Below are 14,594 nucleotides of genomic sequence, written 5' to 3' on the forward strand. Positions count from 1 at the left end.
TTATTTTGTAATTAATGGGGAGGTGTAGATTAATGCAGAGACAGAACAGTGTGTGCACACTGCACAGTTAACTTCGCGCTTACCAATGATAACTGACGGGAATTGCTAATTTTATGTTGTCTGCCACCATATAATGATGGGTTATGGAATATGGGCTAATCATTTGAGGCTCAAGTTTTGGTAACCGTCCATATTTTGAAATAAACCCCTTCGGCATACCGGAAACTTCTCGTGATCTTGTGCAGAGTGTGTCTTTTGCATTTTGTTATGCTATGCTCAACTATATTCTTAGCTGAAGGATTATTTCTGCGTGTTGCAGCATGCCACCTTTTTATGAGTCGAGTTTTTGACAAGCCTGCAACTGCATAGGTATATTTGGTGGTACGGTTGTTGATGCACAATGTTCTTTCCAATTCTGTAGTTGCTGCTGACGATTACCCCTGACGAGTGTCAGCCGAATATATTCGGGTTCATTTTAATATGAATATATAATATTTATTTGTGTATTGAAGCTGCGTATCTCCAAGAAGCTCTGCATTGGTGTTTTGCGCAGGTAACTCACCTGAGAACCTACCAGGACAACCTGTGTCACCACAGGAAAAAGGGAAGCTTCTACTTTCCAAAGCCGCGGCTAGAGTTTGGACGGAATTGATGACTTCCAAAAAGCAAGCTATAGAAGATATTTATAAAGTGAGTGTAACTTCTACTAGTCCGCGATTTGATTTCAAATTAATTGCCACCTAAAATCTTAAATCTGTTATTGGAAAGATATTTTCCCTATTGTAAAGCGTCGGTAGAATTGATGCGATGCCCCGTGTTACATTTTCAGGTGCAGTTTTACGATTTGGGCTCGAGTCAATCCACTCTGGATTCGGCTAGGACGAAAGTGAAGGAGGTGGCTGGCAAAATGTGGTCCGGATATTTGGCTTTGGAGAAAAAGGGACAGGCCGGTACCAAGGAAATTGTGAACATCAGCGTAAGTAGCATTGTTACGGATAAAATTCATTGCTGTTCCGATTGTAGTTGTGACTCGAGTCAAGTCGAGTCTTTTTCAATTCACCACCGAGTCAAGTCCGAGTCCAAGTCAACTAGTAGACGGTCGATTCCGAGACATAGTGTTGTGACTCCAGTTCAAGTCATTATGTTCACTGTTCAGTTAAGTCCGGTTCAACCCACTTTTTTCAATTCGACTCGAGTGATATAGAATAGCTCACATTCATAATATAGTAATTTTCATCGATCTTTGCAGTTTCTGACCCCTTTTTCCAAGTATCAGGACTGATAGACTAAATACCAATAATGTGGTAACTTTATTGTTCTTCGAAGTTACAATGGAATGTATGTCTTGGCCGATGGCCGTCCTAGTCTCGAGTCATACGACTTGGTTCGAGTCATACACAATGACTTGAGTACAAGTCGAGTCAATATAACAATTGACTCAAGTTGAGTCATTTTACGCATTCGAAAAAATGTCTCGCGTAAAGTCGAGTCAACAAAAAATTGCGAATCGAGTCGGACTCGAGTTGGGTCATGACTGAGTCATTACAACCCTCGCTCTGGTATAACCGGAGGTGATCAAAGTAGCCAGCTTTGCTACATGAGTAGAAGTGGGGTAATGCCGTCAACCTTTACTCAAAATACAAGTAGAAATAGCTTTTCCAAGACATGTCTAATCTATTTAAAGTGAAGGTTGAAAATCAATGGTCTTGAAAGTATTTGAGTCAGCTTTGGTCGAGAGTTTCATACCTTGCCACGTTAATCAGAGATGGCTAATTAGGCTATTTTTCGAAATGAAAGACGTATCTTCGTGGCAATGCAGAATGTCTAATTACCCACAAATAAGGCGAAATCTCCGAAAATATATTCAATTACCGTGCTGCAAGAGTCATTTCACGCTGTTCTCTGGACAATTTCATTCGTAAAAGCAATGCAAACTTGTACCAAAACTACTTTTTGCTTTTCAAAATCCAAATTTAAAAAAGTAAGTAGTTTTGCTTGAAGACTGTGATCCAAGTAAGTATTCTAGGCCTAGTTTTAACTGAGAACCAGGAATAGTCTACAATTGTTAACGCTTGAGTATTTTGTGTACTTGCATACTGACCGTTTCTGTATATACCTCGATATTCTCTTGCTATAGGACCTATACAGATAGAAAGTGATCATCATCCGCTTCCTATCCATTGCTGTTCTTCCTAGCAGGCTTACATCGGTTATATTTTTTACCGCAGAAACTAGCAAAAAAGGTGACGAGTCTCGCGTTAATGGGAGCCAGCAGAAAGTCGCGGAAGGATATCACGAGCAAAGCCAACAAGCAGTTTTCAATACAGGTAGGTCATCATTAGCTGCTGTGTTCGGGCGACTTGTAATAACCTTTTTGTATATTTTGCACTGTGCAATCGTGCGTAGAAGAGTCTGAAACCGCTTATTATGCTCTGATTTCAGTTTACATGGAAGATATTCATATTATACCGCGTTATATTTTATGCCATAAGATGCACTGTTGATGTACAAAGTTTTTTTGAAATCTGTGCTAGTTGCTGAGCTGACGATTACCCTTGACAAGCGTCAGCCGATAATATTCAGGTTTATTTCAACATGAATGTATTACTCAACTGAATATTGCAGTTCTGTAACTCCAAGAATCTCTTTTTATTTTATTGTTTGCAAATGGTGTCTTACTAAGGGGTCACGCACATTGAAAAATGGATATAGCAGGGCAACTCAACTCAAAGGTCCAGTTACATAAGTTTCACGTATGCTTAGGTCTGTTATAACTCTCATGAAATAATTTACTGTGATACAAACGTAGTACCGTGTAACTATATACAAAATCCGGTGAAGAAGTATCAGCATCTTAAGCGAAATGTATCTATTGTCACAGCTAGTTGGAGACTTTGCATTTTTTATGTATTGCTGGTTCTTTTAATCTTGGTGTCTAAAGTGGTGAGAGCGAGGTGAAGGCAGTGGTGAAGGTTTTCAATTGTCGTACAGATGCGAATTCTATATTCTAGAAAGCTCATGTTTGAAAACGCGGACAGAAGAGCTGTACAGAGAGAATAAAACGTAGGACTCTGTTTTCGCATATCAACGATAATGGATTTGGTTTTGTTAAAAAATTTGTAATTAATGAGGCAGATCAGGTCCGACGTATTGAACCACGTCTTTAGCTTAGGTTGTAAAGGTCACATTTATGCAACAGGTGACTCGCTATCAGACTGGTTACCGCATAACGCAACATTTTCCGTAGCAGACCTACGACGACATTCTCCGCGTAAATTCCTTCTCTTTCTACCGCGAACGTCAGCATTGTCGCAATACGTGACGTCACACACGCGTCGTCAGAACCTATGGACAATTGGACATGTGCCGGTGGAAGTCATGAGGCGATATATGCGAAATGTCGCTTCTGATATGCGCTATTTATTAGTCTGTGTGATGTGTGTACTTCTTGTAGGAGCTTGGAAGTAGTCAGGTGGAGGCAGAATTGGACAATGGACAACTAGAAGATTGTCAGCTTTTACCAATTAGGCTGGAATTGGAATTATAACTACACAGTATTGTTCCCAATTAAATTGCTGAATTCGCAAAAACTCGTAAATTGAATTCAATTCCTTGCTTGTAGCGCACGAGATGCAGCAAGACGTCGATTACGGTTATCGATTGATACAGCAAGCAACGGCGGGGTAATTGATCACGTTGCAAATTCGATATTGGCGTTCGGGGTTAGCCTGTCTCGTCGCGGTAATTCCCGTGGTGTGTCGCAGCTGGATCGAACCATATGTCACTTTATCGATGGTTTTTGCTCACGATTGATATCGGGTCGCGTACGCCTGTAGCGAATAGGCATTAAGCCCATTTACATGGCCGTTTGGGTCAGCTTCGAAGCTGACTCGTCAATCCGACTCTCTCGTTTTTGAAAAAGAGAAAAAGGCTGACGGCTTCAATCCGTCTTGGGCTCAATCCGTTCCGCAGAGTCGCTTGGAGACGGCTTGAACATTACCGGTACTTGAAAACGAATCCAGACTACAGCAACGTACCAACATTTCATGTTCATATTTCACGAAACCGGCACGTATTTCAACTGGGTGAATATGAAAGCTCTATCAGTACATGATACTGCTTTTCTAATATGCACGTGGTCTTATTTGTTCAGTGTCACAACTTATGAAGCTAGTACAGCCACAATATAACTTGCACAACTCACTATCAGAAATAATATATACACGGTGTATTTGGTCATTTTAGAGTTGTGTTGAAGTATTTCTGGATATCTCAACTGCCGTAGCATATTCCCGAGCTGAACCCCAAAGTGCTGTGTATCACTCGAGCTGCGATAAACATCACCATGTAAACTCGATCACTTTGGCAAGCCGTCTCATGACGTCACTCCAAGACGACTTGGCTTCAAGACGACTTGACCATGTAAATGGGCTTATTGTATGCCCGTCTTGTGCATTAAAATTGGAAGCAATCACGATAATTTGAAGTTTTTAAGATTGGTGTGGAAGAATCTGGGCTATATTGAGAAGGACAGTTTACAGGCAGTTGCTAAGGTCATGTCATATTTGCCCAGCGATTTTGGAATGCATTACGGCGGCGGGTGTCCATTAAAACAGAATCGTTTGCTTTCGATAATTGGTTTGTTTTTCTGGAATAAGGTCGGGTAAACGTTTTCGCCACTGCGTGTTTGTTCCGGAGGTTTTAGCGGAGCGCATCTTTGCGAGGTTCGCGGAGGCTTCCGGCTGCAATTCACGCGCCGCTGCAGTTCGCCTGTCGCGCGTGCGAAACCATTAGCGCGGGGCATGTGCCGCTTTTCGCGGAGGCTGAAATGAGGTAGATTCAGACGCGGGCTGCGGAAGCACAAGCTGGATGCCAGCGTTTCGTTGGCGTAATTGGATAGTCGACCACGCGCGCTAAGCAGCCGTGTCAGATTGAAGAGCAGTCGTTGTTTTCAGATATTCGTATGTTCAGAAATATCGATATTGAACGATATTGGTTTCGGCTTTGCATTTCCATCGGCCGATATGTTTCTCATAAAACCGTTATTTCACTTTCGCAATTTTGTTTTCGATTTGTTACTCGATGAATTATAATTTGCCTCACAAACTCAAATCTCTGCCCGTCGTTATATAGGTCATCAAAGCAGATGGTATTTCCCGTTTTATTTGTAAACGGTGCGAGTCAATGCTTTACAAAAATGCAACTGTGTGAAATATGATAACATAAGACAAGCTGTCTTATCTAACGACTTCCTGCAGAATGCATTTCACTTAAAACTAATAACTGGATACGTGAATAAATGAAGAAGTTTACGTACAGAGGATGCATCAAGTACTTACGGCAAAATCTTGACGCAGGCTCCGACAAATTTTAGTTCGGAGTGTGAATGGAGAAGCAGCGACAAGGGTAACTGTTGTCGTTGTTTTGGTCACGTGACAAATCGCAGACTTTGGACTCGCCAAAATCCTTCTGGGCTCAGGGACGCTTCTTCGAGGATTCTGTTTCTCGCCGCTGGCTACGTCTGTTCGCGCTACGTTGCTGTTTTAGGTTACGCGAGTCTGCTGTTTACCTCGCAGTAACCGAACACTTGTTTTGGTCGCGCTCTTGAAACCTAGATCGGTTTGTGTTTCAAACGCGACACATCACAGACATGAGCTGTGGCTATTCAGAAGTCACGGCACTAGTTCAACATATCATGGCTCAGCGAACGCGATTTCTGCTTATAATCACAGAAATACTAAGCCAACGCAGACTTTCAGTTGACGAACGACGGCTGAGAAGTGATCATGCAATGTTTTGTTTACGTCATAAAGATCGGTGCGATTTCACCAGTGCCCAAGCCCAGTGGCGCTTCGCTGTCGCAACGCTATTCATTTCTTGATAATAATTTTAAAAACATTCCAAACTGGTGTCATTACGTCCCTATCTCGCAATTAGCTGGGATTATTTTATTAATTGATTGGTCGATTTTGTTTTTCGCGGAATTCTCGGAAATTATTGCTTTGTGCACGGAACAGTGACACGGAACAGTGACACGGTGAATTTCAACGTTGATACGAATGCGATTTGGTTAATTTCATTGGCCGCGAATAAGCCTGTTGTTATTTTTGGAAACGCAGTTGTTAAAAGGGTCAAATGTCATTCACATTGTTCTGTTTTGGGAAAATGTTCGTCACCGAGGTTGAGTCTTTATACGCGTATGCTATTTCTTAACGAAACCCATCGTCTTGCGCGTATCCTATTCAAAATTGCTTGACTGAACGCGGCCTTGTTATGCCGAATTCGGTCGTGCGTTGAGATTTTCTTGGGTCGCCTGTGGCCGCGCGGTTGGGAGAATGGTTCTTCTCGTAGCATTAGTTTTTATTTTTTGTGAAATGCTGCTGATGCGAGGTTTGCAGTGTTGCGTATAACGATACGACACAGATAAGCTAGGCTGTAATATGTTCGAATGTGAAATCGGTCGGGGATTTCAGTTTCTAAGTCAAGGTGTATCCGTGTTGACATCCGTTTTGTGTGAAATTCATTCGCAATCACTTTTGAATCTGAAATCAGTCGGAATTTCATTTCCAGATCATATTATAATATCACGGTGTCGCAAAAACCGTGTCAGATATTCAAAGCCGTTTCTTTTTTGTTCGAGTATGAATCGATTTCACCCGTTCAGTTAATTAGATTATGGCGTTACAGTGTCCGCCACTTACAGGACCGTTTCCGGAGGTAACTCACAGCTGAGCAGTTAGCGTAAAACACCTGCCGTAACTCGCCAAATTTTTTATCGCTACTTAATATCCGCCTAGCACAGATCAATAATACGTTCGCCTGGTACGGGCTGGTCAATCTTTTTACCCCGACAGACATTGATCATAGTAGATACCTATCGATTTTGATTCCCGCTCTCCAAATGGCACCAGATTTCGGCTGCCAGTCGCTTAGCTTAATAATCGATTTATTTCCGACACCCGCTGTTACGTCAACCTATTTTACTGGTATATATTACCGAAATATGGAAAGAAAATTATATAATCAGTAATTTGCGTCGAAGGCACGTTAATCTAGGCCTAATTGCGAATTTGATTGTGTAGATTTTGCCCCTGTGACGCTACGTAGCCGTTCCGAGAATTCGTTTATTTTTACGACGCCAAATCGCTTGGAGAAGTCCGTTCAACTCGTTAGGTTTAATAGTATTGAAAGCCCGGCGCGTGTAGGCTCTATCCGACTCCGTGGTGGCTATTTTGATCAGCCTGAAGGTAGTTGGTGCAGGATGGAATTGCTTTGTAGGATTTCCAAATTAGACCAAGTTTAGTTTTCCGTTGCGATTCATCATGGCGTGTTTGTCGTCATAGACGCGCCGGAACGCGATTAACCATCGACTACTGTCGATTTCGACATGATTTTGTTTGTGATGATTTCCTGACCATCAGCGAAACCCAAACTAATTTCTCTTAGCTTCAAACGTAGTTTTGACCCCAGTACATAGCAGGCTGTGTTGATACGCGTCTAAAATATTGTTACACGTCGTTATTTAGAGTTAGCTGCTTTATTTTTACAGCACGCGAACGGAAAAGAATATCCAATTTGCCAGCACGAAACCCCGTGACGTGATTTGTTGTCTCGGGAGAAAAAGGAATTATTGGTTTTCGCGCATTGTCGGCCGTGTTTTGACGGTCCGTTCTCAGACGTATTCAGGCTTCCGCGTCGCGTACGTGAAATCTTAATGACAAGTGGCGGGATTGAAGTGGTCTTTGGGGATGTTGATTATAATGACAGCCTGGTGCTAAGAGCTACGGGTCTTTGTTGTCAGCGTATGGGACTTGATTTAGAATGTTGCAGATTGCTCTTAGGCCTTGATGATCAGCTGGTTTTAGAATGTATTTGATGGTGATGGTCGGGTATGATTTCTTAGACATGAAGAGGGAGATATTCAGAATTATAAGATTTAGCTAAATTGGTTTTGCTACTGCCTTTTATTGCTGTAATAATTGATTTTTTTCTTGGAATTTATTTAGTGTTAGAACAGACTCTTGGAGATACAGAGCTTCAGTATGCAATTAAATAATATGTTTATCATGAATAAACTGGAATGTTTTCGGCCTACACTATATCAGTTGCTGACAATTGCACCTGACGATTTTTGGCTGAAAATTTTTAGGTTTCGGTCGGTATATGAATATATTTTGCAAAGCCTTGGTAGTTAATGGACTTTCAAGTGTTGCAGTTAATAGTTTTTTGTTTGATTCGTCACATTTGTAATTTAGCCAAAATTTTATTTCCTCCCATATTACTCTAACCTGGCTATTTGTGGTCCGCAGAGCTGTCACTTATTTAATAATGTTAATCAAGAGACGTGCCAGCTGAAATTTTGTCACAAATGCATTGGGATATATTAGCGAGAAAGGAGAAACATTGAGTGATTCACAAAGACCAAACCAGAAAATATGTTTGATCGATTTATGCTGAAACCGTTAGTCTTCAAGTCGTCATCGGCGCCGTCATCAGCCGTAAATAGCCCCACAGAACCCTTTTCCCCACCGCAAAGAAAAAGAGGCTCCCCGCTATGGTGGATTACCAACCGGAGGCCGTCTACACCGACTAGTGTCGCCAATTCTCCGAGTATGGACAGAAAAAATAGCAGTCCTGTCGATTCGGTTGTGAGCTTTTTCGGGGAGGTCAAAAAAGATCTAGAGGCCTCCCTGAGACTCAGGGACGTCTATTTGCTGGACAGTGCGGAAGAGTTGCTCATACTGCAGGTGTTATATTGTTTTGATTCTGAGAATAGCCACGTTAGTTGTGAACGATGTAGTGGTGAGGTTGGACCCAATAGTCTTTCTGGTTCTAGAGTGAAATTCTAAAAATTGGATTTCTTTCTAAAAATACAAATTTTCATTTCAATTCATATCTTATTGGCTACCCCATGAAATTGTCACCTTGTCTACAAAAACGATATATAACAACTTTGGCTTAATTCTAACCCTTTGAAGTGAAGTTATTGGAAAAATTTCTCGGGGCATGCAGTGAAATTTCTAAAACTTTAAAATTTTAAAAATTAACCCAAAATGTTTACTCTTATACCTCAGCAGCAGCCAAATTCGATGTGCATCATTACTTTTCAGGCAACCTAACAATATTATCAAACAGCCAATAAATTTGAAAAAAAGGTTATTTTTGAACTACCCTAATGTACATATCCTAAAAGAACGGTATACAAGTATTCAAACTGCCGACAGTTTTTGTCTCTTGATGTATTTTTGTATTCTTATGCTGGTGTGGTAATGACCATACTGGTACTAAAAGTATCTGGTATTTAAGCAGATTGTAGATACGAATGAAGTCTAATTTATAGACTATCTGGCTGGTTGTGGAATTCATTTTTTTAGGATTATGGATTTGTCTTCAGAATTTGCAATATAGTAAACAGTACTCTTTCACAAGCTTTCAGTTAGTCATAGTCTGTCATGTTTTAAGACAGATTCTGTCCATTTTTGTTTTGAGGCTTTCGTAGATTTTATCGATTCCTCAACACAGCAATGCCTGCAGCTATGTTGAGAGAATTGGTTGATGTAATTGTTATATATTGCGTGGTTAGGCTGATTCTGCTTTTTTTTGCAATGGGTGTAATTTAACATGTCAAGGAGATTTGTAATCAAGTCTTCCGTTATCTTGATATAATTCTTGATTGCACATGCGCATATACATGTTCGGTTCCAATGAAATCCAATGTATATTATGTGAAGAACCCCTGCTATATTACTTACTCATCATCTGTATATTGCAGGACAATTCTGTGTGGGCTCTGAATCATTTGACGGTGGTTCAAGATCTCGTGAATTTTCAACACAACAGCTACCGACAGGTAATATCTTCTGTTCTATTGTTTGATCTCGGTCATGGTCGACAGTACAATGGGGCAATATAATCTTGTAGATGTTATGATATGGCGCATGCATTCTGCCATGAATATTTTCATTGAACTTGCTTTTCTCTGTGTAGTTTTCACTTGTTGACGCCAGTAATAATCAATTTTGATCCAGGATATGCAATGATTGTGATCAAAATCAAAACAGTTTCAATATTTCATGCTTGATATCCGTTGTCTAGTGTCACCATTGTGGAAATGCAAAGGAATCGCTGAACTTTGACCTCTGCTTCATTAAGTGTAGAACACTGCCGTGAAATAGTGTTTATAGTTTCAATTTATATTGCACAGCATCCAAATTACAGCTAGTTCTCAATAGTATCCAAGATATTATTGATTCAACTAGGACCAGGACCATTTGATTCGATATGCGGACGAGGAGTGGTCAGAAATCGAAAGGGAACTTGTCCGCGAGCGTGGCGTATGGGGTCCGGACCGGCCCACGGCTTTGCACAAATGGATGTTGGATTCCACTGAAGGTCCTTGCCGAATGAGAAAGAAATTGAAGCGAAACGACAACTTTTACGAACACTATCCTCACCGAACGAAAGAAGAGGTCGTGAAAATGGTGAGTGATTTTGGTTTTGGTGTTTGTATCCGAGCGACCTGACATGATGAAAGTTTGTAAATATAAAATTGTATCCTAAAAAGTTTGTTTTGAAAACTGAAAGCCACTCTGTTGCGAAGTTGTAGCGCAGTGTGATCATATTTATGTTGTGGAAAGTCATTATATCCTGGGGCGAAAATCCGTATAAGGCGTATTCCGTGGTAGTAGTTTGGGATTAGTCAGATACAATTTGATGATATCATTTCCAATTGCTATGATTTGCAATTCTGTGCGCTTTGTCAGAAATCGTGCAAGCAAGCAAGCAATAGGAAATGTTTAGTATGGAGACTCTTGCAAAGCTAGGTGTTTTTATTTATAAATCGGGTCACATGTCCCGCTTCATTGCATCGTGATTTTGAAAACAGGCATGTACGGTAATTTTTTTTCATAGATTTACTTGATTTGTAATGGTAACCACCAAATATCTAATATCGCACTCATATTTCAGTCGACTTGGCACAAACGCACTAAGTAATCACCAATGCTACCGAAGTAAAACTAAAATTAATCTACTCAATCAAGTGACATTCTTGTAATAGATTCCCCGACCATGACACCAGGCTTATATTCATCCATGTTTCATTAATTAAATGGATAAGAAAAGGGTTAAAAGTGGAGGTAGCTTGTAAAGAAAACCGGCTGAGTATAGAAATCGCATTGGGATATTCGGGGGTGGGTGAAATGAATCAACTTTGCTGCTGAAATAGAAGTTTCTGTTCCATTACAAGGGGAATATAACTATCTCAAATACATACTAAAACAATTTAATGAACTAGCCGGTAATTTTTTTTTAAATATGTCACTTTTGAACAGCCCTACGTACCGGAGACCATTTCAGCAAATCCGTGAATAATTTGTAAGTGCCGTCATCAAAATGAGTATTATTCATCTCTTACAGCGATTGAAGCACCGCAAGCCCATCAGTCGCGACAGCGTCAAGCACTACAGACACGTACACGAACTGCCACCTGTATTCGCTGACGACGATGACTCTGCAAACGATACCTCGGATTCTCCCAGATTCACTTTTAAAGCCATCAAGCAAGACTCGCAAGACCTGCAGTCCGACAACAGCGACGGAAGCCGGTCGGAAACGCCAAATCAGTTAAACGCGAGTGATGATGTAAAAGAGAACGCAGCCCGGCAAATCGAAAGCGTGGCTACCGTTAATTCAAAGCAGGACAGTACCAAACAGGAAGATTGTAATGATACAAAAAATGTGACCGAGACTGATACGGGCACGAATAATGATGTGGATTCGGCGGAGAATAATGAAGAGAAAAGGGGGGATGATGGTTCTGGCAAGGACTCGGCGAGTTCGGAGTCGCAGTTGAATTTGTCGGAGCAGGAGAACAAGCCCGATAATCAGACCGTGTTGAGATTGCTCGAGGAAGGGGAAAAGATCAGGTACGGTGTTTTTATTGACTTTAAAAATTTGGTTTTTGAGATTTTTAGTGAGATTGACGTTATGTTTTTAGGCTGCTTGTACTTCTATTGGTCAGTTTTTTGTCAAATCCACTCGAGAAATTTTGTTATGATAAGTTGAATGTAGTTTTTGGTTGTCTTTGCGTCCTTTGTGAGTGAGAAATTTTCATAGCCCTTTGGCGAAATATCTTCCGTGTCATGTTCATTGTGTACATTGGGGTGGAGTGTAAAGTGAAAATTTTTGAATTTCAAAAAGGCGTCTTGAAATGTGGTGCCAAATAGCAAATAAATAAATTCTATCATAATTTTGGGTTCGTGCACCCTCTAGTGGTCGTGCATTTTCACCGAACGAGTCGAAAATAGCTAATTTCGCTATATCTTGATAACCGCTTACACTAGAAAGCTAGTTTTGGGCTTAAAAGATGCAGCAGCAACACGTCTCTATCTCACTTCCATAGAACTTACTCTTAAAAATGAACAGAAAACAACTTACAAGCAAATTATTGATTTTACAGGTAAAATTCAACACTGAAGGAGTGGGTGGGATGTCAAAAGCGTCTAGTGATTGATCTTACGACTGAGAAACACATCCCACTGTACATTCTCGAAAATTGCATGTGTCATTAATTGTTTTTGCATCCTGCAATTGTATTTTCTATTTATAATAGTGGTAGTTTTAGCATGCCTTGGAAATCGAATATTTCAGCACCCCTTACGACTATCACTGTTATTTCGGCAGGCACATGTTCCGATGCGCAAGAGTGCAAGGTCTCGATACCTATGAAGGTCTCCTGCTTTTCGGCAAAGACAACTTCTACATCCTCGACGGGTTTACAATGCTGAAGAACAAAGAGATTCGGGAAATCGATTCCTTGCCCCAAGCGTACGTGTTCTTAAGCAGACTTGTTGACAACTAGAAAATTTTCAGCTTCACCAAAATTTGATTAGAATTACAGCTACTCAATATTTTTCCAAATTAGAATCACTAGTTTTTTTTTAAAATTGTATTAGGACTAGAGTTATAGCTACTTGGTATTTTTCCGAATTAGACTAGAATTTGAAGTGTAACTACAGTTTATTTAAATAACATTGGAATTAGAATTATAGTTACAGTTTTTCCAAATTAGAATAATAACTACCTTTTTTTCCCAAATTGCTCAAGAATTAGAATTATAGCTATTTTTTTCCAAGTTAGATTAGAATTATAACTATACAGTTTTTTCCGAATTAACTAGAATTGGAATTACTGAATTTGGAGGTCTGTTGTTAAGCATCCTGTATTCCTTCAAATATCCAATCGAGTCTCATTTCTAGTTATCACGAACCGATCATACCGCAAACGTCTCGTCCCGGACACAATCCTTACGACCAGCCCAAGAATTTCGGGCCCACCCCGGCGTCCTCATCCTCGCACCATTGCGGCAGATTTTCTTACAGTCACATTCGGGAAGTTCACAAACGGAGGTACCTCCTTCAGGTAAGATGCAACCTGTTCAAACTGATAGCTGATTGGTTAGTTAGTATCAGGCAGGCTTGTTATGACTCGAGTCACGACTCGACTCAAGACATGACTTTTTGGCGACTCGACTTGACTGGAGTCATTTTCTTCGATATGGACTTGGACTCGGTGGTGAATTGAAAATGACTCGACTCGAGTCAAAACTGTAACAGTAGAATTGACTTGTGAATCGGGACCTTGCGACTTGGTTACAACCCTGATGTCAGTGCTGTTTCTCTCTTAAGGATATTGCTTTGGAAGTGTTCAGTCGAGACGGTCGGAATTATCTCATAGTTTTCCCGCAAGGAACACGGAATAAAGTGTATCAAAAGTGAGTTTACAGTAACTTAATGTTATGTAATGGGAAAGGTCACTATTCAACTGCCTATATACTAAATCAGGTGTGTGGAAGTTTCTCAACAAGCGGCCATATATAATATCACCTTGAAACTGTGGAGTGCAAATATGTTTTCTAGTAGCTGCGTGAGGCCCACCATCTAATTAGGAATTGGTAGTTGGGATGGTGAGACTTAGCAGTACAATTCGATATCGGACTACACACAACAATTGTGAGTAGCTGAAGGAAAATTGTGCGTAGCATAAAAATGAATGACGAATAATCATGTGCAGTCACTAATATTCGTTGTGACATATGAAATTAAAGGTGTCAAAATGTCTTGAGTCAAAATTGGAATGGGAATGATGCCATTTGCCCCCCTTTTGCGAATCCCCTGGACACTGGAGGCAGTGTTATAATACTTCAGGTACTTTTCTTTGTAGGCGCAGGTATGCTTGAGATACTAGAGTAAATAAGCAGTTGTATGTACCTGATATACTTCGGACACACGAGACACTTGAGATAGTTAAGGACCATGTAAGATGTAATGTCTGCTCTTAAGACCTCACACTGTGAGCATAATACATAAGGATTCGAAATTTGGTCTGGATTATTTTCAGTGAATATGCGGATGTTTGATCGATAAATGACATTGAAACTTGGCCAGAGGCTGTAAAAACAGTGTTGAACTATAATTAAATAACCTTGTGACGTGTTCTTTGAACCCTTACGGTTACTTAACCGCAAAGTATTGATATTCAATATATATATTATGGAACAGTATGCCCCTTGAATGTAGCTGGAAAAGAACTCG

At 40.4% G+C, this 14,594-nt stretch overlaps 1 protein-coding gene across 1 annotated transcript in view; it reads left to right on the forward strand.

Moving 5' to 3' along the window:
• LOC145458963 (WD repeat and FYVE domain-containing protein 3-like) overlaps positions 1-14,594 on the forward strand; it is a 60,818-nt gene that overhangs the window by 36,728 nt on the left and 9,496 nt on the right. Inside the window, exons 43-51 of the mRNA XM_080337476.1 lie at positions 554-690; positions 830-976; positions 2,229-2,327; positions 9,773-9,850; positions 10,260-10,481; positions 11,419-11,927; positions 12,685-12,828; positions 13,260-13,422; positions 13,689-13,774. Coding sequence (XP_080193602.1) covers positions 554-690; positions 830-976; positions 2,229-2,327; positions 9,773-9,850; positions 10,260-10,481; positions 11,419-11,927; positions 12,685-12,828; positions 13,260-13,422; positions 13,689-13,774 — 1,585 coding nt within the window. The remainder of the gene's footprint in view (positions 1-553; positions 691-829; positions 977-2,228; positions 2,328-9,772; positions 9,851-10,259; positions 10,482-11,418; positions 11,928-12,684; positions 12,829-13,259; positions 13,423-13,688; positions 13,775-14,594) is intronic.

Source organism: Botryllus schlosseri, chromosome 16, assembly GCF_051294905.1.
Source record: "Botryllus schlosseri isolate E-star chromosome 16, Bs_hap1, whole genome shotgun sequence".
NCBI lineage: Eukaryota > Metazoa > Chordata > Ascidiacea > Stolidobranchia > Styelidae > Botryllus > Botryllus schlosseri.